Source organism: Lagenorhynchus albirostris, chromosome 6 (genome assembly GCF_949774975.1).
Source record: "Lagenorhynchus albirostris chromosome 6, mLagAlb1.1, whole genome shotgun sequence".
In the NCBI taxonomy this organism is placed as follows: Eukaryota; Metazoa; Chordata; class Mammalia; order Artiodactyla; family Delphinidae; genus Lagenorhynchus; species Lagenorhynchus albirostris.
Genome location: NC_083100.1, coordinates 115,161,597 through 115,188,064, shown reverse-complemented (window position 1 = coordinate 115,188,064; position 26,468 = coordinate 115,161,597). Strand labels below are relative to the sequence as shown.

Below are 26,468 nucleotides of genomic sequence, written 5' to 3'. Positions count from 1 at the left end.
TTTTTGTTTGTTTTTAGAGTCCACATGTAGGGGAAAACTCAGTTCTGATGGGGGGTTTTGAAGCCCTCTCTCTGAGTAGGCAAGAGATAGGAATATGTAGAGGAGATTTTGTATCTAAATCGGGTTGCTGGCAGAAGCTGCGCTATTGCTGTCCTGTCAAGGTGCGGAGTCAAAAATACGTCTGTGTTTAGAGGTTGGAAATACCGTATTCACTCCCAACCAACACAGGGAGTAGGTGGGTCCGGGGTGTGCCCACTTGTGCACACATCTCCCTGAGCAGAGATGCTCTGTTCCCCTCCCCATCCTTGGCCTCCTTTGCTGTTCTCCCTGCATCCTCCTTCCTACAGCTTTGTGTAATTTGGAAGAAAAATAATCACTCATTGAGATGTCTGGGCTCTCTCTTTCTCTGGAGAAACGTGTGCTAGGGTCCTGAGGCTCTAAAGCTTAGGAACTGTTTCTTCATCAGTTAAGATCCATGCCCTGAGAAGTAAGAAAATATTTATGACCTTTGAAATTCACCACGTATCCACTCTTTTGGATGGACACATTTGTGCCCAGTGCCGTAGCGATGTGGTACTTCATGCTTTGACATGTTCAACACACCAGCTGCATGGCTTCAGCTGGAAAGGCTGCATGAATTCTGCTGGGCAGCGAGGGACAAGGGTCAGCGAGCTAGGATTCATGATGCTTTCAGGCATGCTGAGCTGCTTTTACTCTGCCGTGGTGTGCACCCTCAGTGACTGAATGTTTTCTGTCCCTCTGTGTCTGTTCAGTGATTTCCGTTCAACGTGGTTACTTCTGTTTTCCCTGAGCAAACCCCAAGCTAATTGCAATCTTCCTGAGCACGAATCAGTCTCTGGGCTTGTGGCTTCTCACCAGCTCCTTCCTTCTGGGTCCCCGTCTCCTACCTCTACTTTTGTATTGGTTAGATGTTAACTGTTTATTCAGTCTCATTTTCCCCCATCACGTCTGCACGTAAAGATCTCCCAACAGAACAGTGAAGGAAAAAAAGGTGGTAGTCGTCAACTGCTCTCATTTGTTTCCATCTCTGAGAAACACTAAGTAATTATATTAAGAGACTCCTCGTAACATTTGTAAGGCATTGACTTTTGGAATGTGTCCCACTGACCTCAGGGAGAAGAAGGGAAAGTATATCTGACCTCTGGCCCTTTCCTTCCCCTCCTGTGTACCTAAGCACTGCAGCTTTAGGAGCTAGAAGTTCAGGAAAGTCAGCAAGCCCCAAGGTGCTAGACAGTTCAGGACAGTGCCAGCTTTCAGCATTATTGGGATAAGGCCCCAGAGGTCGAAGGTTTCAACACAAACCTGAAGGAACTGCTATTAGCATATTCTCAGAAAAACCAGAGGGCAGTCTTATTTTGGTGAAAAGTTGAAGCGATGGCTGTACCATTATTTACCTATTATTGCTCAGGCCAAGCCTGCCTTTCTCTGTTCTGTTCTGAGATAATAGGACTGGAGTCTATAAACTACATTTCCCAGACGCCCTTGCCATCTGATTTCTTTTCAGGTTCTGCCAGTGGGAGGCGCTGGTGGGAGACCGGAAGGTGGCAGGGGAGTTGAGCGTCCCTTCTCATCTTAAGGTACCGTCAAAGGCCTGAGCACCAGCTGCAACAGTCTCTCAATCCAGCACCAGCTGGTGGTGGCCCATCCCTTTGGTTTGAAACGCCTATAGCATTTCAAAGGAAAGTTTCTAGTTCCTGGTTCTTAATTGATAGGATACTCATTACCGGGATTAGGGGTTACTTCCTACCTCCTGGAGCCCATGTGAGTTTCTAATGCATCTGAGTTACTTGCCACTTCCTGCTCCTCAGTCTGTGCAGCAAGATGTCATGACTGTAATGGATCTGTGTGATGTTCTGTGGAATGTCAGGAAGATTAAGTTCTCTGCTGGCATGATGACGACAGTGAGGAGAGGTGACCTAACGCCGAGGCTAGACAAGTGAAGATGTATTGCTGACTTACCTCCTTCCCGACTGGGTCCTGACGGATACAATAGCCATTTTTAGGATTTGCCATTTGAGGATGGACTACACTGAGGTTGCCAAAAAAAAGAAAAAAAAAAAACCCAGGAGATTTTGTAAAAAATCTTAAATCGCTAGACTTGGAGAAGGGGACAAGATTGTTTTAACATAATGCTGGAGAGGCAAATTGTGGTATATTCATTCAATATGTATTGAATGGCATAGTAGTCTACGCAGCAAAGAAAAATAGTGAACTATAGTTGCACAGAACCAAAGGGATGAATTCCTAGCACAAAATGTTGAGCAAAAGAAACTAGACACAAAAGAATCCATACTGTACGAGGCCATTTCTCTGACATTCATGAGCAAGCAAAACTACTCCATGATGGTAGCAGTCAGAATAATGGTTATCTTTTGAAGAGAGATTAATACCTGGGCGGAGGCTCATGGAAGCATTCTGGGCTGCTGGAAATTTCTACGTCTTAATTTGTATGGCGGTTACACACATGTACACTAATGGAAGAATTCGCCGAGCTCTACACTTAAGAGTCTCGCATTCTACATGCGTATCTCTCAATAAAAACCAGTACAAAATTCTCAGTACAGGCTAGACATTAAAAGTATTTATAAGATAAATGGATGTGTGACTTGAGCTTTCCAACTTGGTTTCATTTATTCCACCAATAATGCTAGTAGAAGCTTAGAAACTTTTTGATGAATTGTGTACCCAAGTGACATACAAAGTCTAAAAACACATCTTCTCAGAGTAACATGGTTTAACTCTACCACAAACAAAATACTGTGAGTCTAATCAGTTTATTTAAACTACACATTTCTGAAATACGTAGACATTTGTATATACAGATAAAGATTTATTTTAATCAGGTAAGTATTCATCATCTCTTTTAAGTGTCCAAACGGATTTATCTCGTGGAGGATACACAGGAGACAGGCACTTTTGTGGAGGCCAGAGCACAGAGGCAGACTTTGTATCTCCTACCAAGACCAGACTCATGTCAGTCTGGAAAATGGGACAAATGAAATCTGTAACACCTATCAATATATCCTGCGAAATCTTATTTCATTGCCACAGGCTGGTAAATGCCTTTGGTGCACGAATGCATTGCCAATCCAAGGTGCACATCCAAAAGAATGTATATGTTTGGTGTGCAGGCTAATTTCATGCTTATTCAACACCCTACTAATGAGGCTCACAGTTACGCAGCATTTTTTGACGTGATAACCTTATCATAGCTTTATATGTATAAACTTATTTAAATCTCATAACAACTCTGAGTTAGGGACTGCTACAATCCCCATTTTACTGACATACGAACTTGCCCTCGGGTCACAGGTATTCGTGGCAGGACTGGAATTTGAAACCATGCAGTCTGATTCCATTCTCTCTCGTTTTTTAAAAGTAAGTTTATTTATGGCTGCATTGGGTCTTCGTTGTTGGGTCTTCGTTGCTGCACGTGGGCTTTCTGTAGTTGCGACGAGCGGGGGCTACTCTTCGTTGTGGTGCACTGGCTTCTCTTGTTGCAGAGCTCGGACTCTAGGCACGCAGGCTTCAGTAGTTGTGGCACGCAGGCTCAGTAGTTGTGGCGCACAGGCTTAGTTGCTCTGCGGCATGTGGGATCCTCCCGGACCGGGTCACGGACCCGTGTCCCCTGCATCGGCAGGCAGACTCTCAACCACTGCGCCACCAGGGAAGCCCCCACTCTGTTTATTTTTTGCAACAGTTCACTGTTGCCTCCTGATGTGAGGTGACCCCAAAATGACTTTTTAAAGTCCTGACCCTTTGCCTTTTGGCGTCAGTAAACAACACCAGCAGTGTCTGGGTCCTACTTCTCAGTAAAATGCCATTGACAGCTCAAGGCAAGGTTTGTTTTTGTTTTGAGAGTGTTTCAAATCCAACTTGGTTCCATCATTTACCTCCTGGCAGCCTGATAACCAGGGAGCAGTAACTCCCTTATCTGTGGGCTGTTTAATGACAACACAGTACCACCCTGGGAGCAGTAGCCTAAGGCCCTTTTCCAGATGCCATGTTTTAAGACTTTGAGCTGGAAAGACCTTCACTACGTGAAATTTATTCTGATTATTTAAAGTCAGGATTTGGTCTTCTAATTCAGAAACAAATGAACTCTGGCTTGCTGCCTCCTGCATTTCTGGCTCTAGGCCATGTGATCATCTAATTTGTAGCTTCTCAGGCCGACAGAGGTTAGGAACTGGCCAATGTGGGCCTCGACAGCAGATAAGCTCATCAAGACTGTGACAGGAATTATGAAGACTGCTATAGATGGCTTTAAAAAAAAATCGACCTCCCGTTCTGCAAGGCATCATTGTCCCTTTCTTCCACTGCTGTGCTTTGCCAGGTTCTCTGTGAGTCCCAATCACTCTCGGTGTTTGCTGCCTACAGGTAATTATGCTAAAAGTCTTGTAGTAGATCTTATTATGCTTTAGTACATTATGCATTCCAGAGCAGAAGGTTTTTGCTGGAAAGCTTCACTGTTAGATACGATTTGCATTTTTTACTAGGTACTTTTCTTTGCTCCTTGAAGACAAACACGTTAAGGATTCCTTTGTGCATAAACAAAACTGTGGGGTTGAGTGTGTGTTCTTAACAAGACTGGCAATACTTTAAAATAGGGCATGCCTTTACTGCAGGGCCTAAACGGTTTGTTTGGAGTGGTTAGGGTGAGGGAGCAGGGCAGAAATAAAAGACTTTGAGGGCAAATCCATCTGTAATTAAAATAAAAACGTTAAGTCGTCAAATCAAATAGCAAGGATTTGAAAGTAAAATGATTTACTCCTAATTTTTAAAAACTGAGTTTTTTTGTAGTGCTCTGTTTGAGGCTCTTGCCCTGCTATAGTGCTGAGGAATGTGTTTAGTCGACCTATTGAATTAAGCCTGTACTGTGGGTAATTCCACCTGAGTCGTCTCCAGGCTGGGGACGCACAGGGTCAAGTCAGAGAGGTGGGCTCCTGGCACCACCCGGGTGTAGTTTGCCCCTTCCCGTCCACGAGGAGGCTGGCCTGGAGGCCGAGCCTGGAACACCTCCCCGCAGGCCTGGCCGGAGCCAGTGGGTCAGCTGCATTTAAAGCTGGTCTGAGCTGCGCCTTCTTGGCTGCTTTCGAAGGCTGCGGCCCGGTCGGGGGAAGCGACGCGAGCGTGAGCGCTCGGGAAGAAAAGCCGTGGGCAGGTGAGTGTTGGGTCCTAACGCGGGAGAGGGCGGAGCAGCGAGGCCGGGACACCCCGGCTGACGTCCCCAGCCGGCACCTGGGCCGCGTCGCGGACAATGCCGCCCTGCCGGCCACACTACAACTCCCGGCGCGCTCTGCGCTCGCTCGCAGAAGCCAAGGCGGCCCGGCGTGCACTGCGCCGGCCGGCCTGACAGCCGGGCGCTCCGCTCGGCCCGCTCAGTGACCTGGGTCGGGGGAGAAACCAGCTGGCCAGCCTCCTCTCGTGCCTCACCGCCTCGCCTTCTTTATTCCAACTGCCGGGGACTCGGCCCGAAGACTGGGAAGCAGCCTCCTAAATACAATCCCGTAGAGTCGGCGCCAGCCAATAAAGTGCGCGGAGTCAGGCCACGTGACAATAGCGGGGTGGTGCTCCGATGGCTCCCTAATCTCTATGGTTTTGGCGACTCGCTAGAGGGCGTGTGGACCACTGGAGGACTCCCTACATTCTTCCTCCATTACCTCACTGCCTCCGGTGGCTGCTGGGATACCGGAAGACTCGGGTCCCGGCTCGGCTCAGTCCTCCAGCTGCCCCGGGGAATACCTTTAGCAATTCTTTCCTACCGCTACCGCCGCCCCGCCGCTTCCTCCTCCGCCCGCCCCCCGCCGGCCTTCTTGGCCCCGCCCCGTCCGCGCCGCGCGTCTGGCCCGCCCGCGGCCCGCTTCTCTCGGGAGCCCCCACCCAGGTGCATGGCTCCATGAAGCAGGAGGAGGAGGCAGAGCGCGAGAGGTTCCGTCTGCCCCGGCTGCGTCTGGGCCAGGAGGAAAGGTGGGAAACTCGGTCCGCGCCGCTCCCTCCTCCCCCGTGCCCGCCGGGCCGGCCTCCCTCCAGCTGCCGCCGTGCGCGCCGGGCCTCCTCACCCCGGGGCGACCGGAGGGGCCGGGGAGCGGGTCCCCCCCGGGTTCGGGAAGAGGGTCCCGGGACAGCGTTGGGGGGAGCTCCCGGGCGGCGGTGAAAGGAGGCGGCAGGCGGGGCCTGCGGGCCGCGTGTGCCCGCCTGGAGCAGGGGGGTCAGGAGGCGTGCTGGGGAGGGGGGTGGGCGGACGCCCCTGCCCCCGGGCCGCGAGGCGAGGCCGGGCGAGGCTCCAGCTCCTTTCTGCACTCCCTCCAGGAAGCAGTCTCGGGTCGTGTAAAGTTTGGTGGTCTCCGGCGCCGCCTGGCGGCCCTCGCCCCCAGTCCCACCGCCCCCTCCCCCGCCCGACGTCTGGATTCCACCCCCGCGGCTCGGCCCTCGCTGCCCTACCAGTCGCTGGGTCGTCCCACCACTACTCCCGGCGCCGCACGCTCTCCTTCCACCCCCTTTTCCTTACCATTCACCTTTCTTTCTGCCTGTTTGGTTCCTCCCCACTCTGGCCTCTCCTCTCCCCACTGTATCTCGCCCTTTCCTTGCTGAACTCTCTTTCACACGCACGCTTTTGCCTCTTCTTCTCTTTCTTCCCAACTCCACCCTCATTCTGTCCTTCCTTATCCACCCAGAGTCCCCGTTTCCATCATCCCTCCACCTGACACTCTTGTGGGTTTTATGCCTCCCTCCTTCCCAGGCTGTGAGCTTTGCCCTTCATTCCTCGCCCTCCTCCATCCCCTGTCCTGATCTGAACTCCTCACTTTGCCACACTCCCTCACCCTTATCCCTCTGGGCCTATCCTCTTTCACTGTCCTCTCCTAGGATAGAGTGGGTGGGGCCTGGAGTCTCCTGTTTACATCTTTGGGAATAACTCACATCTCTACTTCTGGGGGGGGTGGGGAGAGTTGGTGAAGAGATTACGAAGAGATTTATGCCAGCCGAAGAGTATGATGGGTGACTCTTACCTACAGTTATCATCTCCACCTGGGATAACAAGATGGCCTGGCCTCAGGACCCTGGCATGCTGTCCAGTAATCTTTCAGCACCATCTTTGCAGAGGATTTGGGAATCTGTTTGTATTCTGAAGCCAGTGGAGAACCTTGAAATGGTGTATCTTGGCCTGAGAACAAGTTTTGGTCTAAATTAGCGGTAGAGGAAGTTTTAATGTGTGTTAATGTTCAGGTTCAATAAAACCTTTGATCCCCCCGTCCTCCCTTCTTGGTGACGGCACCAGGGATGAGATGATTTTGTGCATGGGGTTGCCCTTGCTGCCTTATATTTAGATTTTGAAATGTTTTGAATTAAAGAAAGCCTGTTCCTTAGCTTTTTTTTTCTTTCTAGAAATTGCTCTGTTGAGTTGTAGTTTTTCAGAAACCATCTCTTACCCCGGCACTGCCTTGATTTTGTTCATTCACTGCACCTGCATTTCCATCTTAGGTACAGGAAGAAGGAATGGAATCGGAAGGAAGAAAATTCATTTCAGAGACAAAATAGCTCCCCTCCTCTGTTATAGCTGTTCCCCTGGCAATACAAACTTTCTGCTTTCAGTGAGTATTACCTTGGACATACTTAGACTAGAATTTTGTTGCTTTTGCTCTCTTTTTTCGTTTTAGGCCTGTGCTAGGACTTTAGGATGTAGGTTTACTTTGTTCGCTTCTGTTATTCTGCTTCCGTGAGGGTGTCCTAAAGCTGATGAATCCTTCCACTTGCTCTCTTTATATGTAAAGACAAGTTTATTTTCCATAATCCCATTAGAGTGACCTAGATGGTGGTGTAGTATTACACTTACCCTTCGCGTACATAAGGTCCGCCTCCCACCGCTTCCCAAATTATGCATTTTTTAAAGACAAAGATCATAACTTGTAGGTTAATGCAGTTCCTGTCAAGGTCAATTATTGGGTGTCTTCCACATGGGTATAATCTTCAGAGATTTATGGAACATTTTGCCCTGAATCTGCTAGGGTGATACTGTTTTCTTAAAAATAATTAAAAGTCTACACGTAAACCAAGTTCTGGAAAAATTTTTATTACTGCTGCGTTCCCCTCAAATGTGTTAATAACGGTATGCAAACACTTGTAAGAGAGTTTTCCAGATCGCTTCGCATCTTACTGGAGGCTCACAGCCACTCTGTGAGGAAGGCAGAGGACAAATATTTTCATTTTACGAATGAAAGAAGCAAGGCCCAGAAGGATCTGGCACCCTGCCATAGCTCACAGAGTAAAGGGAGGGGATCTAAAAGGAAAACAGAGCATCTGACTCCTTGTGGTCATGTTTTTCCTTAAGCTAAGTTGACATGAAAGTGTATAGTACTGTGTATTTTTCTAAATCTGTAAATTTTAAAAGCAATTGTATAGGTAGATCTCTTTTTCGCAGGGAAAATTTTCACACAGCAAATGTTTTGGCTGTTTATGTGTGTATGATGGGCTTTCGTGTAGAAATGATTATTTGAAATGATGACCAGAATGTTTGTGGGTCTTTCATCTGTTTCTTGGAATTGTTCCATAATAAGTAGGCCAGAATTATAGCTCAGGTGCCGTTTCACTGCTCAAATAATGATTAAATTGGATTTCAGTTCAACTCTGTGTCACAGAGGAAACAGCAGCCTGTTCCCTTCTGCGTAAAGCTTGGTTTGAATAGACATCCGGAGAGTAAATAATAACAGAAGAAAATACAGAGACCTCTTTTTTCTTTGCTTTTTGCCTACCTTCCAAATCCATTTTCTCTGTTATAAGGTCATGCCCCCGCATAGGCTGTTTGGGGCTTCAAAAGATGACTCTCTCTCTATTTTTTCCCCACCTCCAGGCTCTTCTAGATGTTTTAATCTGGTTATTGTTGGAAATCTAACTGCTTTGACTCAGTAGTTCTGTTAGTACTCAATATATATCAAGGTATCTGTAATAACAACAACAAATTTAGTTTCTTTTTAGTGTATGGCTGCAAGCTTAAAAGAGGACCCTTGTAGAACAGAACTGTGCACAGCTCTCAGCCCAATATTCCTTATATCTTCTGGTGTCTCACAATGAAAAAAACAGTGGATGACTTATTAGAAGCATGTCTCTCCAAAGAGGAAAAGCATCAAGGTCATTAGAGTAATAAGCCCATGTTAATAATATGATCTTTTAATGTATCTACAAAGCAGAAGTAGAGTCACGGTTGTAGAACACAAACGTATGGTTACCAGGGGAGAAGTGGGGGAGGGATAACTTGGGAGATTGGGATGGACACATACCCGCCACTATATGTAAACCAGATAACTAGTAAGAACCTACTGTCTAGCACAGGGAAGTCTACTCAATACTCTGTAATGACCTATATGGGAAAAGAATCTAAAAAAAAAAAGAAGTGGATATATGTATATGTATAACTGATTCACTTTGCGCTACATCTGAAACTAACATGACATTGTAAATCAACTATACTCCAATAAAAATTTTTAAAAAATAATATCTTTGAGCCTACATGGTAGTTCTTAATAGAATTTGATTATGAGGACATTTATCCCTCTAGAAATCGTAAGAACTCAGAGCTATGTTATTTATATAACAAACCCTACTTTTATCGGTAAAGGTAGTCCTAGTATTAGTAATAGCAGGTGCTTTAATGAATAGGAGTTCTGTGCCAGAGAAGTGCTAGATGCTTTTCATGTCTTAGTGAATTGCTCACAGCTAAGCCCTCTGTGGTAGCAGGAGCCCAGGTCCACAGAGATGTGACAGCCTGCCTGAGTTTGTACCTGGTAAGTCAGATTGGGGATTTGAGCCTAGACAGTAACCCCAAAGCCTGGGCTGTGTCCTCCAAAGATGGGAGCTGCTCTGGGAAGGCACCAGCTTGTTGTTTTCAGTGGACTTAGGAGCCTTGGAAGGGACCCCTAGCAAGGGAGGAAGGCCCTCCTGTCCAGCCAGCCACGTCTGTCAGGGTGTTCTCACATCCTCCCCTCAGTACTGGTCTCCACACCTTGTTTATGTTTATAACATCAGCAATTTATGAGACATCATTTGTATTAACTCCTTTTTTTAAAATTTTTATTGGAGTATAGTTGTGTATTAACCCCTGAAATCGTAAATTGCCCTCCAGACAAATAATGCTCCCTTGGGTAGCTCTTAAAGCGCCCCATCTTTGATAAAGAAAAGAAAATTCTTTTCAAGTGCAGTTTAGAAACTAGGTGTGTCCTTTGGAAGGAAAGCCTTGAGCAACCTGCAGTTAAACAGCACCTGTGGCCAAGTCTAGGACTGACCAGTTACTGTGTTTTAGCCAAGAAGCCAGCTACCACCATAAACCAAACCAAGAAGTTACTGTAGGGGATATTTGACGTGTTTTTTAGAACGAATTGTCCACGTTGGCTCTCCACCTTGCTATGAATTAAACCATTCCTTGGTTTGGGCTGAGTAGAGCTGATGTTGTGTTTTGGTTTGGTTTTTTTTGGCCACACCCCGAGGCTTGCGGGATCTTAGGTCCCCGGCCAGGGCTCGAACCCAGGCCCCAGCAGTGATAGTGCCGGGTCCTAACCACTGGACCGCCAGGGAATTCCCTGAGTTGACATTGTTGATAATAATAGATACTTGTATTTTGGTCACTTTTCAGCTTCTGACACACTCAGCAGTCAGCACCTCACAGGGAAACAAGAGTATCTAAAAGTCAGGTTGTGCCATAAATATTCTTTTTATTAGAAAGGCTAACTTAAATGGAATTGCTGGGAGATCTGTAGATAAGGTTGTTGGTGTGTGTACCATGTGCAAGGCACTGTGTTAGGTGTTGCGAAAGAAAAAACACAGATGCGGCTCGGCCTCTGAGACTGAAGGTGTTGGTGAGTTCATTGCTGGCTGGAATTTAAGTGGCTTTGTAGGGCCACTGGGCCCAGACCAACAACACACTGCTCAGCTTTCCCACAGAGGGGGCCGGAGAGGTGCCTTTGTTGTGCACCCTCGTGAAGGCCAGGACCCCTTGAATACTGCATGTCAGGTAAAGGGTGTGGTGACTTTTGCAACACTGAGAGCAACTTTACTTCATTTGACACTTGCTAGGTTAGGCGGTCTTAAGAGGTAAAACAGTGATTCCTGTTATTTCCTCCAGCTTTTTGTGGAAGTGTGGGTATTGTCTCCATCTGGTGGAAATCCAGTTTTAACTAGTTCTTTTTCATTGTTCATTCTAAAGTGGACAGACAGTAGGAAAATGACATCACTGCCATTGGCCCTTAAAGTGGCCCTTGAGTTTAGCTTTGAAAGAGTAACCAACTGAAGGCTCCGAAGGGTCTTAGTGATACATGTGTTGACAAAGCAAGGGTTTTTGCCTGATTCCAATTACTTCAGATGAACCAGCTTGACAGGAGTAACATTTATTTGCTCCTACTATGATCAGTATACCATTGCTGGTAGTGTTTATGAGGTTTGGGGGAAGAGTGAGAACAAATGCACACAGTCCTAGAAGAGGTAGACTGTGCCGTTGGGGTATTTGTTTTTAGCTGGTCAGACAGCAGGTTAGTCTGTTGTATTGAAATGCTGTTATTCTGAGGGATCTCACACTGTGCCCTCAGAAGCCGAGCGGTTGGAGAAATGAATGTGTCTTTGGTCATTGTAGGACAGTCCCGGGAGCCGAGTCTGGGACACTTAGCTGTGGTGAGATGCCCGCTTTGTTGGAGTGGGGTTAGAAGAGTCTCACTTTAAAGAGGAACTTGATGAAATTGATAGGTTGAGGTTGATATGGTAAGTAAAAGTACTCACTGCCAGCACCTTCAGTCTTTCCTGTCGTTCACTTAACATTTGCTTGACGCTGACAGATAGGTAAAATACTGGTCCCTTTAAAAACAAACCTTAAAAATTCAGTAGGAGGTGGGGAGATGGAGTAAGTAGGCTGCATATGTTTGAAATTTTCTATAGATTTAAATTTATGGAAATTTTTTTTTTTTTTTTTTTGCGGTACGCGGCCCTCTCACTGCTGTGGCCTCTCCCGTTGCGGAGCACAGGCTCCGGACACGCAGGCTCAGCGGCCACGGCTCATGGGCCCAGCCGCTCCACGGCATGCAGGATCCTCCCGGAGCGGGGCACGAACCCACGTCCCCTGCATCAGCAGGTGGACTCTCAACCACTGCGCCACCAGGGAAGCCCTATGGAACAAATTTTTAAAGAAATGCCTTCTAATATATTTTTGAGGCAGAAGGTCTCTAACTCTGCCTTTGGTCACTAACTGAGAATATCTATTGAATTGTTTGCTTAGTGGCCTCCAGAGAAAGCTCGGGCCTAAGGAACCACAAGATTTGGGTGGGTTCTACAGATTACACATCATAGGTGGGGAGGGGGAATTGTTAAATGTATTCTCTTGGTGTCAGTTGTGATCATGCCCCACTGCAGATCGGTGATTGTACGTGATGTGTAGGCAGAACCTTCCTAGGCTTGAGCTCACCTGCCTTGGCATGGTTTGAAAATCCCTTCTATTGCTCTGTTGTAGGACGTTTCACAGTCAGGTAGCTGATAGCACCTGCAGAGAAACACCTGAGTTGCCACTATCTCATGACATTTCGCCCTTCGTTCAGGTGTGCTTTGGTGTAAGGCGAATGAGGAAAGATTTCTTTTTTTAACCTATTTTATCCCTTCCTCTTTGCCTCTTTGAATTTTGGGACTCTCTAGAGGCAGAGCCTCAGGGCCCTGTTGGTGCTGTTAAAACTCTAGCTCTCGAGAGATGGTCCCTCTGCTTCATTCAACACGTGTCCTAAACCCCCTGCACACAGTTATGCACAAGGTGGAAAGTCAGGTAAGAGCTCAGAGGGCAGTGCCATCCCTTGTGGAGTCAAGGGACAAGGGCAGGGGTACTGATGATTGTCAGCGGGATGGCGGAGATACTGGCTTTGGGCTTAGGTTTTTTTTTTTTCCCTGCTCCATTTTTGTTGGCAAGATTTTGCAAACTATTCTTTTAGTTTTTAGTATACCCTTGATTTTTTTTCTTTTTTTTTAGTCATGCCCTTAGGAAGGGGACTGAATCCAATGGATATTATTGGCAGGCCTCGTTCTTCTTTGTGGTTTGGTGGGAAGACCCAGGCTTTGGAGTCTTACAGATGGACTGCGGTCCAAATCCTGACTCTGCCACTTAGCGGCAGTCTGGCTTTGGGCAGATTATCTTGCTCATTAAACCTAAGTTTCCTCCTTTGTAAAATGATGGTAACGTTGTCCTCCTTGCTGAGTGGTTTTGAGGATTCAGTGAAATCCTGTTTAAAGAGCACCTGGTCGATGCTCTAAGCCCTGAGTGCCCAGCGAAGTCCTGGCCTTCCGGAAGTTTCCATCCTGGTGGGAGCAGATGATAAGCCCAGATGATAAGAGCAGCTGACTCTATGCCAGACGCTGTGTGGAAGCAGCTGACACATATTAGATTCAGTTCTCCTAACAGCCCCATGAGGCACGTGCTCCTGTTATTCCCCGTTTGAGGAAACTGAGGCATAGAGAGGTTAATCCTGGAGGAATCAGGATTTGAACGCAGGCCATTTGACTCTGGAGGCAGCATTTTTTTTTTTTTTTTTTTTTTTCTGTACGCAGGCCTCTCACTGTTGGGGCCTCTCCCGCTGTAGAGCACAGGCTCGGGAAGCGCAGGCTCAGCGGCTCAGCGGCCATGGCTCCCAGCAGCATGTGGGATCCTCCCAGACCGGGGCACGAACCCATGTCCCCTGCATCGGCAGGCGGACTCTCAACCACTGCGTGGAGGCAGCATTTTTAACCGAGATCTTCTGCTCCCTCTCTTAACAGTCCGAACAAGGCAGTGATATCCGTGCTCAGAAACAATCTAGTCATTGGAGGTTTTACTGCATCACGTGCGTGAGGCTTTCTCAAAAAGAAGCCCCTGTTTCAGGCCAGACATTGAAGCATGCAAGCTGTTATTCCTCTGCTAGAGACAACTTTCATCTTCCGAAGAACTGTCTTAGATACAAAAATGTGTGTTTGTTAGGGGTCAGCATATATCAAGAACATAAGCAATATTTGTGAAATTTTTGTATCTCATTCAACCTAAAGTGGCAGGTTGTTTTTGTAGAAATTACGGCATTGCAAATGGGTACGTGCATATCTAATTTGATGTAAAAGGTTGTAGAATTTACAATCAAAATACTATACAGTAGAGCAGTGCCTAAAAGGCAGTTGTGTGCTACGTGTTCAAACCACAGGGAAAATTTTAGGTAGGGATTATATATATTTTTTTGAGTGGGAGGGCTACAACTAACAGGTAATGACTTGAGGAAAAACAAAGTGTACTTTTCTCAAGTCAGCAGAATTTTACAAACTTTGGTATTATCAACATTGAAATAACTAGGATCGCTTTTCCTGAGCCTGCTGATTACAGACACAGACAACAGAAAGGATCTTGACCATGTTATAACTATATATCTTCACCTTAGGCTTTTTAAGAAAAAGAATTTAGTGGAAAAAGATTCCTTCCTCCCCTTAATCATTTGGGGCTCGCCGGTTTCCTGGGCCATCTGATGCCACATTTGGTTAAGCTGATGGCTTTGCATCTGTCTGCCTTGCTATGACAGGGCAGAAATGGCTGCCTCACAAAAGGGCTGTGAAGCTTGGGTCATTTGTGTGAATAACGGTTTCTCCTAGGTTGTAGCTTTTTTTTGAATGGGGTCTTGACAGAAGTGTAGAACTTGGAGTGAGTTCAGAGGAGAACCAAAGAAAATGAGTAAGGCTGTGCAGGACAGCTGTGAGGACGGAAAGGTGGGAGGGGAGCCCGGTGTTAGAAAGCGTGCTCTCGTCAGAACAGCTGCTGCCTTTCATCTTCACAGAGGTCCGGGGCTAAAATTACACAGAGAAATTGAGGTTAGTGATGAGGAAAATGAGGAAAGGATGTGGTTAACAAGGAAAAGCAGGGCTTCCCTGGTGGCGCAGTGGTTGAGCGTCCGCCTGCCCATGCAGGGGACGCGGGTTCGTGCCCCGGTCCGGGAGGATCCCACGTGCCGCGGAGCGGCTGGGCCCATGAGCCACAGCCGCTGAGCCTGCGCGTCCGGAGCCTGTGCTCCGCAACGGGAGAGGCCACAGCAGTGAGAGGCCCGCGTACCAAAAAAAAAAAAAAAAAACAAGGAAAAGCATGAAAGTTCCTCTGGGGTTCTTTAAAAATAGGGTGGTTCAGTTTGGAGCCTCTAAAAAGGTAGAGAAAGCGTCCTGATGAGGCACCTGACAGGTCAAGTGCAGTCTTCCAGTAGGTCTTGAAGCGTCCCCATTCAGCTGCATGCTGGCTGCCACCCCACCCTTCTTTCTGCCCAGGGAGTCCTGGGCAAGAGGGAGCTGCTTGTGGCCTGCCTCCGTCCGTGGCAATGATAACCTTTATGGAAAGTGGAAAACAGCTCCCCCTGAGGAAGAGGTTAGGCGCCTTCAGTCTGGAACTCAGGGTCTCTTCTAGCCCACTGGTCTGCCACCCTTTGCAACCAATGTGACCTGGGCAAGAAAGAATTTGATGGCTCCTACCCTCTCCATGGAGACCCTTTCTCTTTGAATTTTGTGTTCTCCTTGCGGCTAACCATTTGAGTTAATGCTTGCATGTTCTCTTCTGGGTTAGGGTTCCGCAGCATTCCAGACCTCAAGCACTGGTTCAGGATGGGAAAAAGACGCTGCGTCCCCCCACTGGAGCCCAAGCTGGCAGCAGGCTGTTGTGGGGTTAAGAAGCCTAAGCTGTCTGCAGGTGGGACGCACGGTCACGGGAGCCAGTCCACAGCCGTCCCCGGCTCCAGCGCGGGGCCTCTTCAGAACCACCAGCATGTGGACGGCGGCGGTGGTCGCGAGAACGTGTCGGACTTAACTCTGGGACCTGGAAACCCTCCCATTACACGGATGAACCCCGCATCGGGAGCGCTGAGCCCTCTCCCCAGGCCCAATGGAACTGCCAGCACCACCAAGAATCTGGTGGTGACCGCAGAGATGTGCTGCTACTGCTTCGACGTCCTCTACTGTCACCTCTACGGCTTCCCACAGCCACGCCTTCCTAGATTCACCAATGACCCCTAGTGAGTAAAGCGGTCGCGTGTCGGGGATGGTGAGAAAGGCATGACGCCTCTGTCGGGGGCATTCTCTTGAGGGAGTCTGCTACTTACAAAAAGCTTAACATGATTTGGGCAAAGGTTGTTGGGAATAGGATGATGAGAAACGTGCAGCCGATGTCTAGAACACTCACTGGGCTCAGTAATGGAAGGGCACTAGGCTGTGTTTGCAGGAGTGGTTGGCTTGTCAAAGTAACGTTCCGGGAATCAGGAGGGTTTCGTTCTTGGTCTTCTGTTGGTTCAAATGGCAGTGGGTAGGTCATTTAACCTCACGTGGAGAAGTCACACCATCACACCATTGTGGACCCGAGCACCGTTGAAGCCCAAGTGACCTGCCAGTGTCTGGGTGCCAGGTGGGAGACTAGGAGCTCATTTAGTGGGAGCTGAGATGCTCTTAACAAGGGTCCCCTCACTTGGTTCATTGTCAGTCCCATGGGGCTGCCGGCACCCCACCAAGAATGTCAGAATTTGCTTTACTGTTTTTAGTTCAAGACTCTGTTATTTGTCCCAAGTCCCCTCGAGGTGTCAATGACTTTAATAAGGAATATGTGTAAAGGGTAAAGTTAAGTGAAGATGCTCATGCCAATGCTTTCTTTCTCAATTGGAAGCAGCTTTGAGGTGGCTTTAAAGAGCACTGCTGCTTTTTTATTTTTATTTTTTTAGGAGATGCTTTTAGAGCATTCACTGACTGATCATCATTCCTCGACTGTTAATGCCATACTGAGGCGGTGCATAGCCCCACTGGGCAGGGAATGGAGGAGTATGAAGAAACAGTCCTTGCTCTCGGAAGACTTGAGTTGGCAGATCACACACAGAAGCTAAATAGTGTTCACACACCGTCTGGGCAGAGGTGGAGAGGAAGTTACTCCTGTGATTGTGTCAGAGGAGAAGAAATGCAGAGAAAAATGTGCTCACTCTTTAGGGAAGTATTGCCATGCGATACCGTGAACAGAAAAATCCTGACTGAGTCGGTGGAGAGGCTAAGCCTTGATCTGAGTGGGGTCAGGTGTGTCCCTTGCAGGAGAGGGACGTGGGTTTGGAAGAGTAGGTGGTGGCCGCAGCAGTGTAGGGTGTGGAGACAGTGGAATTCTTGAAGGGTTTCTGAGCAGGTTTTGGAACATTAACTTTGGCTGGTGGTGTTCAGGTGTTTTCCTGGAAGGAAAAGATGGGTAGGTGGGAGATCCTCTTTGTAATAATGATCAAAGTTAGATAACTTTAAAAATTTAAGTTGCTTTTGAGAAGTGTTAACTCAAGAATCAAAGAGGTAAGGGCATAGGAATATGGAGGAATTTCAGGAAGAGGGGACAGCCCTGTAACCTCTGCCTAAAACATCTGTCAGCGTCAATCGGATGTAGCCTAATGCAGCATGACTTGGGCCTAGAAAGTGGTTAACTTCTGCTAAGAATAAGCTTTTTATTTTATCTTAGCGGCGCCACTTGGCTTGCAGGATCCTCGTTTCCCCACCAGGGATCGGACCCGAGCCCTCGGCAGTGAAAGCGCAGAGTCCTAACCCCTGGACTGCCGCGGAATTCCCCGAGAACAAGCTTTCTTGAGGAGACTTTTTCTTTTTTTCTGGAATTTATGAGCAGGAGAGGCAGAAATAATGATGGGCACGATGTGGGGTTGAGCGGAGAAGGTGTGCAGGCCCCGTGTGTCTTCATGAAGGTGGAACTGGGAGCATAGACACCTGGAAAGAGAGTAAACAAGAGGAGAAAGACATGGAGAACTAGAAGAAGAAAGAAAGAGTTGAGTCCTGGGCAGAGGAAGAAGAAAACGGCACGTCCACGTGGTGGTAGAGTGGAGTGAGGCTGTGAGCAGGGGCCTTTCTTCTCGTGCCTCGCGGCGATTTCCTCTCCATTTACACCCTGGGGCTGCGCGGCTCGGAGAGGGCAGAGAGGGCAGAGCCTTTCAGACAGCCCGCGTCAGGAAACCATCCTTGAGGGGAAGAACAGATGAACGGGGATGGAGCCGAGGCTTTCTTCTTCCCTGATTGATGTGTGCTTGCTCTTTCAGTCCGCTCTTTGTGACGTGGAAGACGGGGCGGGACAAGCGGCTTCGTGGCTGCATTGGGACCTTCTCAGCCATGAATCTTCATTCAGGACTCAGGGAATACACGCTAACCAGGTAATGGCAACCGCACGTAAGACTGGTAGATGATTGGCAAGAATGGAAAAAAAAACTGCCTGTCTCTTCTGAGTGGTGAAGTCCGAGTGTTCTCTTTTGGCTAATCAGGAAATGTAGGGGACTTAATCCGGTGAGTCACTTCCAGTCCAAGTGCAGGCAGTTTGTGTCGTCAGGTTGTTGGCAGCATGCTCGGGCTGATGGATAGTGGATGTTTTCTGCAGAGCTCAAGAGCCATAAGCGTTCGGCACATGATGTTGGCTCCCAACCCTGGAGCAGCCTCACTTGTGTTTTCTGTCCCCTCCAGTGCACTTAAGGACAGCCGATTCCCCCCCCTGACCCGAGAGGAGCTGCCTAAGCTTTTCTGCTCTGTCTCCCTCCTTACTAACTTTGAGGATGCCGGTGATTACCTGGACTGGGAGGTGAGAGCAGCCGCATTTGGAACTCTGCGTCTCTCGTTGCATTTGGGTTCGGGTTAGTACATGGTAACGTGTCTCCTTCATTGAGCGAGGGTCTGAGGATGTGAAAGCTGAGCTTGGGAGGAATTGCAGGCAACTTGGGTGACAGAAAAGGTGCTGCGGTATCAGAAGTAGGAAGAAATGGGAAGGCTTCCTTCTCCCATTCTTCCCAGTCTACTCCGTTGCACATCCTTTTCCCATGTCTAATAAGAAATAGGAATGGGGATAAAGGAGAACATTCCTGATTCTTTGTGGTAAGCCCTTATCAGGAGCCATGTGTGCAGAGTCAGGGGCCCAGATCAAAACCCTGTGGCATGTTCTCTTAATGGAGTAGATTAAAGGTGGAATATTCAAGATCTTTGGATGAACTGCTGAGAGAATTTATTTCTGTAGCCTCCGTACTCTCAGAGAGGTGGCTGCACGTAGACTCTTACTTTCCCTAAAGCAGCAGTTTCTTTGGCTTCCATGCCTGAGAGAGAGAGAGTAAGTCATGAAAGGCAAGAGCCTCCCCTTTTCTCAGCCCTGGGTCAAGCTGGTCAGGGGGCAGTGTCGATTTATATGAGGATAATTGAAGTTCCACTAGAGTGAGTAAATGCCATTTACCGGTTGTGTGTTTTTGTAGGTTGGGGTCCATGGGATTCGAATTGAATTCGTCAATGAAAAAGGCGTCAAACGTACAGCCACATATTTACCTGAGGTTGCAAAGGAACAAGGTGAGTTGGACACATGGAATTTCTGTGAATGATACAGTTCACAGTGCTGCCAAGTAAAGGGCAGGAGAGTGGAGTGTGTTGCCTTTCAGCCTAACTGTAACTAAGGATGAGTGCCTTTCTTCCTCTCCCCATATCTGTCAAGTTCTTAAAGAACGAGAAACTCCCCCAAAGATGTAGGAGCTGGGAAGAGAAGAGGGGTAAAGACTTCCCACGCCCAGCTGCTCGTTTCACGTACTTTCAGTGAGTAGTGGTATTTCTTGGCCCCCAAAACTGCAGTGGTTAACTGTAGGGAAATTCCAGCAGTCAACTTGGTCATATTCTGGAGTTCATTGTAAAGGGAGGTTGCCCGTATTAGTGGGTTTTGACCTTCTGGTCGTGAGCTACTACACAGTGTGATAATTGGAAGAATGCAGAACATAATCTCTCCTGTGTTTTGAAAGAACTCAGTAGCTACTTAGTTCTTACAGTGGGACATGAAAGGTAGGAAATGGGTCAGGCAGGTTTTCTCTTTCAAAGCATAGTTAGAAGAATACCTTAAAATGCTGCTCGTGCAGTCTGGTGTATGACCCAGTTTTCTTTCTTTCTTGGAGCTGGTCTGTGTTTTGAAAATAATATGTATCTGTTAGGTGTGAACCTGGAATAGAGAAAAATATCCGGTTCAGTGTATCAGCGAACTGATGTTGTGGAGAGGGCTTGCCTTGTTGGTTCCCGTCGTCGTTGTGTTTAAACTTTTTAAAAGCAGTGAGGATACGACATAAAAAGGAGGAAGCCTTTTAACCGCTTCATTGAGATCCTAAATCTGGCATTTCTGTCCAAGGAGGCACACCAGGAGTTACTTCCTGAGAGTGAGATGTGATGATAATATAGGTAAATAAGCAAGCACTTTTGCCGTTTGAAAACTGGTTGGGAAAATTTAAAAAGCAAGGCACCTACTGCAGTAATTTAGGGGGTTCTCTTTGGTTTTCAGTTTGATATATTTGGTTATATCTGTTGAAAATGTTTCAAGAACAACACAGCAGTAGACATGTGAACACCTTCCCAGCCTTCCTAAAGGAATAGTTTCCTTCCTGCTGTCAAGTCTCTGTAGTAGAAAACGACTCCTAGAAATCATCGCAACGAAGGAAGGCCGCACGAAGGAATACAAGCGCAGAGTATGAATTCTCTCTTCTCCCAGAACAGCCCTGGTTACAGCACTGGGCCTACAGGCTGGTCTACGCTGGGACCATGTTTGCTCCTAGGTAGTTATACTGGGATCATATCTGACAGGAAAGACTCAGAAGCAGGGGGCCTGGGGACAGCCGTTAGTGACGTGTGTCGGGCGTCATCTCACATCTCGGATTCTCCTTGGACTGCCAGTGAGGCAGACGGGGCTCCAGGGACGTGGGGCAGTGCCCAGGCTTGCTCCGCCCGCAGCAGACCGGGCTGCTTCTGTTCTGTCACTGTGGTGTCAGAGCACGGCCCCGTTCTTGTGTCGCTGTGCGCTGACCTCAGTGTGCCTGCCTTCTCCTCAGACTGGGATCAGATCCAGACGATAGACTCCTTGCTCAGGAAAGGTGGCTTTAAGGCTCCCATTACCAGTGAATTCAGAAAAACCATCAAACTCACCAGGTAAGCCACTGTCTTATTTTCCTTGTCATTTTAATTCACTTGGGGTTGGATGGAGGATACTTTTGACAGACAGGGGAAGAGAAAAATTTTCTCTGTTAATGTCTCTAAACCGAAGACGTATGGGTGAGGTTGAAGCTCTGAGGAAGCAGTGGCAGCAAAGGCAGAGACTCCCCAGCATCCTGGGCGTGTCCACGGCTAAGCTGCCAGCACAGCGGGAGCAGAGTAGCCGCTGAGCAGGTCGTGGGTGTCTTTGTCAGACCCACTTGCTGGGAGGCTGAGCGGGAAGGCTGAAGGCAGGAGAAAAGGCTCTCAGTACAGAAGTCCAGGGTCAGTTGAAGTCATCACATGTAGTCAGGTGGCCTGTTGATGGAATAGTTCCAAGGAAACGCCTCTGCCTGTTTGCGGCTAATACTTCTACAGGGAGGCTGCCTAGTGTAGGAGAATATGCATGGACTGGACTCTGAGTCCCAGCTCCACCACTTCCTAGCTGTGTGACCTGGGCCAGTTTTTCCACCTCTCAGAGCAGAAAAAAAAAATTTCCTGTCTGCAAGAGGTGAATGGTAATGCCTTGGGGTCATTTCAGGGTGTGGTAAGGTAATGTATGAAGAAGTTCTAGTCCAGGGCCAGGCAACATTGTAGTAGGTGGTCAGTAGATGTCAGTCCTCTTCCCATCCCTACTGAACTCGGAAACACTGAAAGGTTTAGCTTCTGTGGGGTTTCTGTGGACCTCCGTTGGCCCATTCATCTGTGAAATGCTGAATAATCAATATCGTAACCTCACAGGTCTATCTGGAAGATAACCCCGTGTTTTTGAAATGCTTTGGATTCCAAAAAAAAGAAAAATCTTCAAATACAAAGCATTATTATTATCATTATTATTATAATTTATTTGAACAGCCATTTCCCTGTCAAAATTCAGGAATAATCACCTTGCAGTGGAGGAGTGATTACAGTGGGAAAGAGATGGCTCTGGGTAAGGATTGTCACACCCAGCTCCTGTGGTCTGTAGTAGGCTCCATAGGTTTGTAACACCCCATGCTTCGCATCCTGACTCATGGCTCTTTCCAGAGCAAGGCCAAAGTGCTATGAATTCTGTTCTGATGACCCTGTGATATGATATGGCATATTCATCTGGAAAGTGAGACCCATCCTCTATAGCCCCAGGATCTTTTAACCTGCTTCGTCAGAATTTGACCCAGAATTAGGTATCTGTGCCCCTTTTAGTTTATAAATAACTTGTTTGTTGCTTTTCTGCAAGTTGAGGTTGCATTTCTGTCAAATTTATCACATTTTAACCTGAAAGTAGATATGCGTTTTACACTGGGCATTGGTGCAGCCATCTTCCAGTCTGCTACCCATGTAATTTGACCTTGAAATTCTTCACCCAGACCCTAGTAGCAGATTGCTTAAGAGCAGCCTGGTGATAAGCATATGAAGTGTTTAAAGGTGGGATGTGCAGAAAACAGATTCTCAGGGGTGAATTGTGAGTGTGCTTTTCCATCTCGTTCATTTGTAATAACAACACTGTTCTCTTGTGCTGTCGTCTTTCATTCTCTGTAAGTAAGATTGCTCTTGGTCTTCCATTTTATTCTTTCAAAATGTGGAATAAGCTTTTGGTTTTCTCTGCCGCGTGACTACAAAATGAAGTATCTGGGGTTCCTAATACCCTGTCCTGTTTCCTTACACAGGTACCGAAGTGAGAAGGTGACAATCAGTTATGCAGAATATATTGCTTCTCGACAGCACTGTTTCCAGAATGGCGCTCTTCATGCCCCGCCCCTCTACAATCATTACTCCTGACACACGGCTGCATGACCAGTCCCACCCCCCCGTGGCCACCAATGGCTATGACATCATTGGAGCAGATGCCTCCTCTTCCTGGTCCAGTTACTTTTATTACTGCACCATTTTATGATGCTAGCTTCCGTTGCCAAGTCTGCCTCCAGCTGACTGAGGGGGGCGGGGTTACATCGAATGAAACAGAACTTGAGGGGCCCAAGCCTTATCTCAGCCTTTCCTCAGTATGGGGTTCCGTTGGATTGGGGCTCCTCCATGACTAGTGAGAATTCCGTGTGGGTTCAGAAGACCTTGGCTGCAGGTGCCGCTGGTGATTCGCTGCCTGTGTGTTGGCCACTCAGTGGAAGCTGGAATTGATGGTCCGTGAAGGCTTAGCCCACACACACCCCTGCAGCCTCCCCAGATCGAGTAGGTGTATTCCCCTGGCAGTCTGGGCAACGGAGACCAACAAGAAACGTTTTTAGGTTGTTTTAAATTCCTTTTTTTAAACTTCCAGTGTATAGCATACCACGAGTTGATCTCAACCTCCATGCTTCGTAAGTGGACGCCATGTTAGGGTCGAACGTGGGCACCATGAGTCGTTTGCGGCTCCTGGACAGAGACCCACCTCAAGATCGGAAGCCCTTTGGATGGCGTTGCAGATCTCATTGCTCAGTTAGCCTCAAAGGTTTTAATTCTCATCCCACTATCAGTTGGATTTTCTGGCACTCTTCCTGCATTGAGTCTCCTGGTATCGAACAGAGCGCTGTGGTGTAGCCTGCAGAGGAATGGACTGGGATGCCCGCGGGAGGTCCTGACGGCATCGCTGCATGCAGTGTCGAGGGAGAGACCTCTTCCTTACCACCCGGCTACCTCACTCCTCTACTGGTGGCAGTGCCTATAGCTGGATCTAGGTTCTCAGAGGGCAGAGGTGTTCAGACAAGCACTTGGGTCGGGCTCTAGAAGGGCACGTCGGCATAGGAGAGAATCCAGGGTCTCTAAGCTGTTTTTCTGTTCCGGCAAACATCCTGAGAGACCTTTAAGCAGAGGAGTTCCTTTTTCTAGTTTGCCTGTAGAAGTGGGAAAACTGTTGCTGTTACAGTCCTTACAGGACTTTAGAACAAAGCTGTGTCATTAAACAAGGTGAATCTTTATCTTGCCTAACATGCCGGGAATCTTTACCCCACCATGGCAGAGTTCCAAATAGCTCATTTTATTCTAGGTCATTCATCCTTTCGTGTGGCATATTTCCCTTTCTCGTTGTTGCTGATTCCAAATACCTGTCAGCAAGTTTCTCCTCCCTCTTGCCTATTCTTCACTCATATGGTGGCAAAGTTCATAGAAGCTGGGGACTTGGAAGACGCTTTGAAAACATGGTCGCAGAGGCACTGCTGAAATGATTCACAGGAAGAGGTGGCCACTTGGAAGAAAGGACCCTACGGGTGATACACTGGTTTTCAACAACGTGTTTAGAGAACTCTCGACGCGGATTGGGTGTCAACCCAGTGAACACAATGTTTTAATTTATTTTTAATGTTTATGTGGTAGTGGTGTGGCTTTCCGAAAATGGGCAGATGTTCAAGTCAAAGGGTCTTTGGGGTTTGCTTCTGCCAGGAACGGGGGAGGGGGAGCAGAGGCACAATCTGAGGAACGACACACGTGCCATTCTAGGCATAGTTGTCTCGTTTCTTGAAGAGATGGGTAAGGGTGAGCAGGTGAGCTCGGCACAGTCCTCTGCTGTTGGCGAGGGTGTGGAACGGGCAAGGGAAGCGCCGGCTGACGTCTGGATACGCGGGCTGGGCTGCTGCACGCCGCCGCCTTTCCCTCGCGGTGTTCGTGAAAACAGGCTCCCAAAGAGGAAGGGGTTGTTTCGTGATTTCCTGCTGCTGAGAATAATAAATGTCTTGTTGCACATAAATGTGACGGCAGTTACTCTTAGGTGCCATGGATCGATGTCAGGGTGGTCAGCAGCTCTGGACTAAACCGCCCACCTCCAATTTGTACAACAGTATTGATACATAGGGCTACACTCATTCCTGTTCAAGTCTTCTATGTTGAAAGTTGTGTTTAATTTCTAAAGTTTAAAAAAAGCAAAAAAAATGGTGCTAAACTTTCACCCCTGAGCACGCTCAGTGAGACTGGTCATGCAAGCATTTTCAGTGCCATGCTCTTTCAAGCCTATTTTTTCTCGTAGAAATGTTGCCCTATTTGTCTTCCCCAACGTATAGTATGTTTTTTTATTTTATTGAGGGTGGGGTAGGATACCTGCCATTTAAGAAAATGAACAGAAGATTTTAAAACCCAGGAAATGGGGGGGAAAAATAGCAGTGCACAAGAATCGGGCTCCTGAAGCCCAGCACCACACTGACGAGGGCTCCGTGGGCTCTCTCCACTTTCTGGAGTGAAGAAGCCTGACTCCCTGCACATTCCCTCGCGCCCCCATCCAAGCCCAGCAGTGGAGATGCTCGAGGTCCTCTTGCCTTGGCGAGGGGACTCAGGAGTCGACCGAGGAAAACTGTTTGGCCCCGTGAGGAATGGCACTGGCAGTGTCTGTCCCGAATGGAGCCTAGTCAGGAAGTGGTCTGGAAGTATACGGTCAAGGTCACCTCCTGAAGATGTATGGCAGGTGGCTCTCAGGAAAAATACTAAGTCTGGATCATCCACGTGGCAGCTTTGCGTAGGGAGATGACAGCTCCGAACTGGAACTGACCTGCCTTCCACGTGCTTGACCACAGCAGTGATGAGGGCGGCCAGTCCACGTAGTGGGAGTGGTGGGTTTGAAGAGAAGGGAAGGTTTTTCTGCTCGGTGTTTCCTTTGTCCTTGGGCTGCTCAAGCTGAACAGTAACCACTGTTTTCAAGGAACCAGCTCCACCTTGGCTGGTTTGGTTCGGAGTTTGTTTCATCCCTAGCTGTGAGTGCCTTTTGGTCTGGAAGGTTGGCTTGTCTCATAATACCCACAGCTAGGACATTCTCTGTAATTTCGAATTGTCCTTGTTCTCCATTAACTAAAAGAGAATGTCTGATCACTAGAGTTCGTCGGTGTTGGATTGTTTCCACTGTGAGGTTCTTAAACTTTTTCGCTTCATGATATTAAAAAGCAACTCATGTTAGAGACCCTTTCAACGTGAAAGGTTTGTAGTTGAGACATTACATATATTTTATTGTTTATAATAAATATCATCTGTACAAAAGTCCTGGGTGTTAATTTTAATATTTGCACAAGATCTGTTTTCCATGATATGTTAACACCTACAATTTCACTAACTGTTGATGTTATTTTCTATTGAGATTCGGGAGCCTAGGGAGCTATTTGTTCTTTTTGTTTATTTTCATTCTTATTTCCCTGAAGCAAGAGACTTTGTATGGCCTTCAGTGCAAAGACTTTAGACCAATTCTTTGTATTACACTTGGTTGCCTCTTGGCTATATAACTTCTGAGTGCAAATCATTGAACTCTTTAACAAAGTATTGTAGAGAATAAATCATAATGGGTAAAAATTGTTCTTTGTCTTGCCTCTTTTTTTTTTTGAATAGTAGTAATAGTCATTTAAAAAATTTTTTTTAATTTTATTTATTTTTGGCTGCATTGGGTCTTCATTGCTGCGCGAGGGCTTTTCTCTAGTTGCAGCACGCGGGCTTCTCATTGCGGTGGCTTCTCCCGTTGTGGAGCACAGGCTCCAGGAGCGTGGGCCTCAGCACTTGTGGACGCGGGCTCCAGAGCG

General features: G+C 47.6%; 1 protein-coding gene across 7 annotated transcripts; it reads left to right on the top strand.

Annotated features, from left to right (window-relative positions):
- Window positions 1–5,768: 5,768 nt before the first annotated feature.
- Window positions 5,769–26,245, top strand: AMMECR1L (AMMECR1 like). 7 transcript variants are annotated; one of them, XM_060153105.1, is made up of 9 exons: window positions 5,769–5,988; window positions 7,501–7,610; window positions 15,593–16,037; window positions 18,084–18,194; window positions 18,499–18,613; window positions 19,272–19,362; window positions 20,874–20,970; window positions 21,890–21,943; window positions 22,659–26,245. In XM_060153105.1, exons 3-8 carry the CDS (start codon window positions 15,631–15,633, stop codon window positions 21,915–21,917), a joined length of 849 nt encoding a protein of 282 aa, XP_060009088.1. In that variant the 5' UTR covers window positions 5,769–5,988; window positions 7,501–7,610; window positions 15,593–15,630; the 3' UTR covers window positions 21,918–21,943; window positions 22,659–26,245. The 7 variants fall into 7 exon arrangements, with proteins under 7 accessions (XP_060009088.1, XP_060009089.1, XP_060009083.1 ...); XM_060153106.1 differs by lacking the exon at window positions 21,890–21,943 and adding an exon at window positions 20,601–20,717; XM_060153100.1 differs by lacking the exon at window positions 21,890–21,943.
- Window positions 26,246–26,468: the final 223 nt, after the last annotated feature.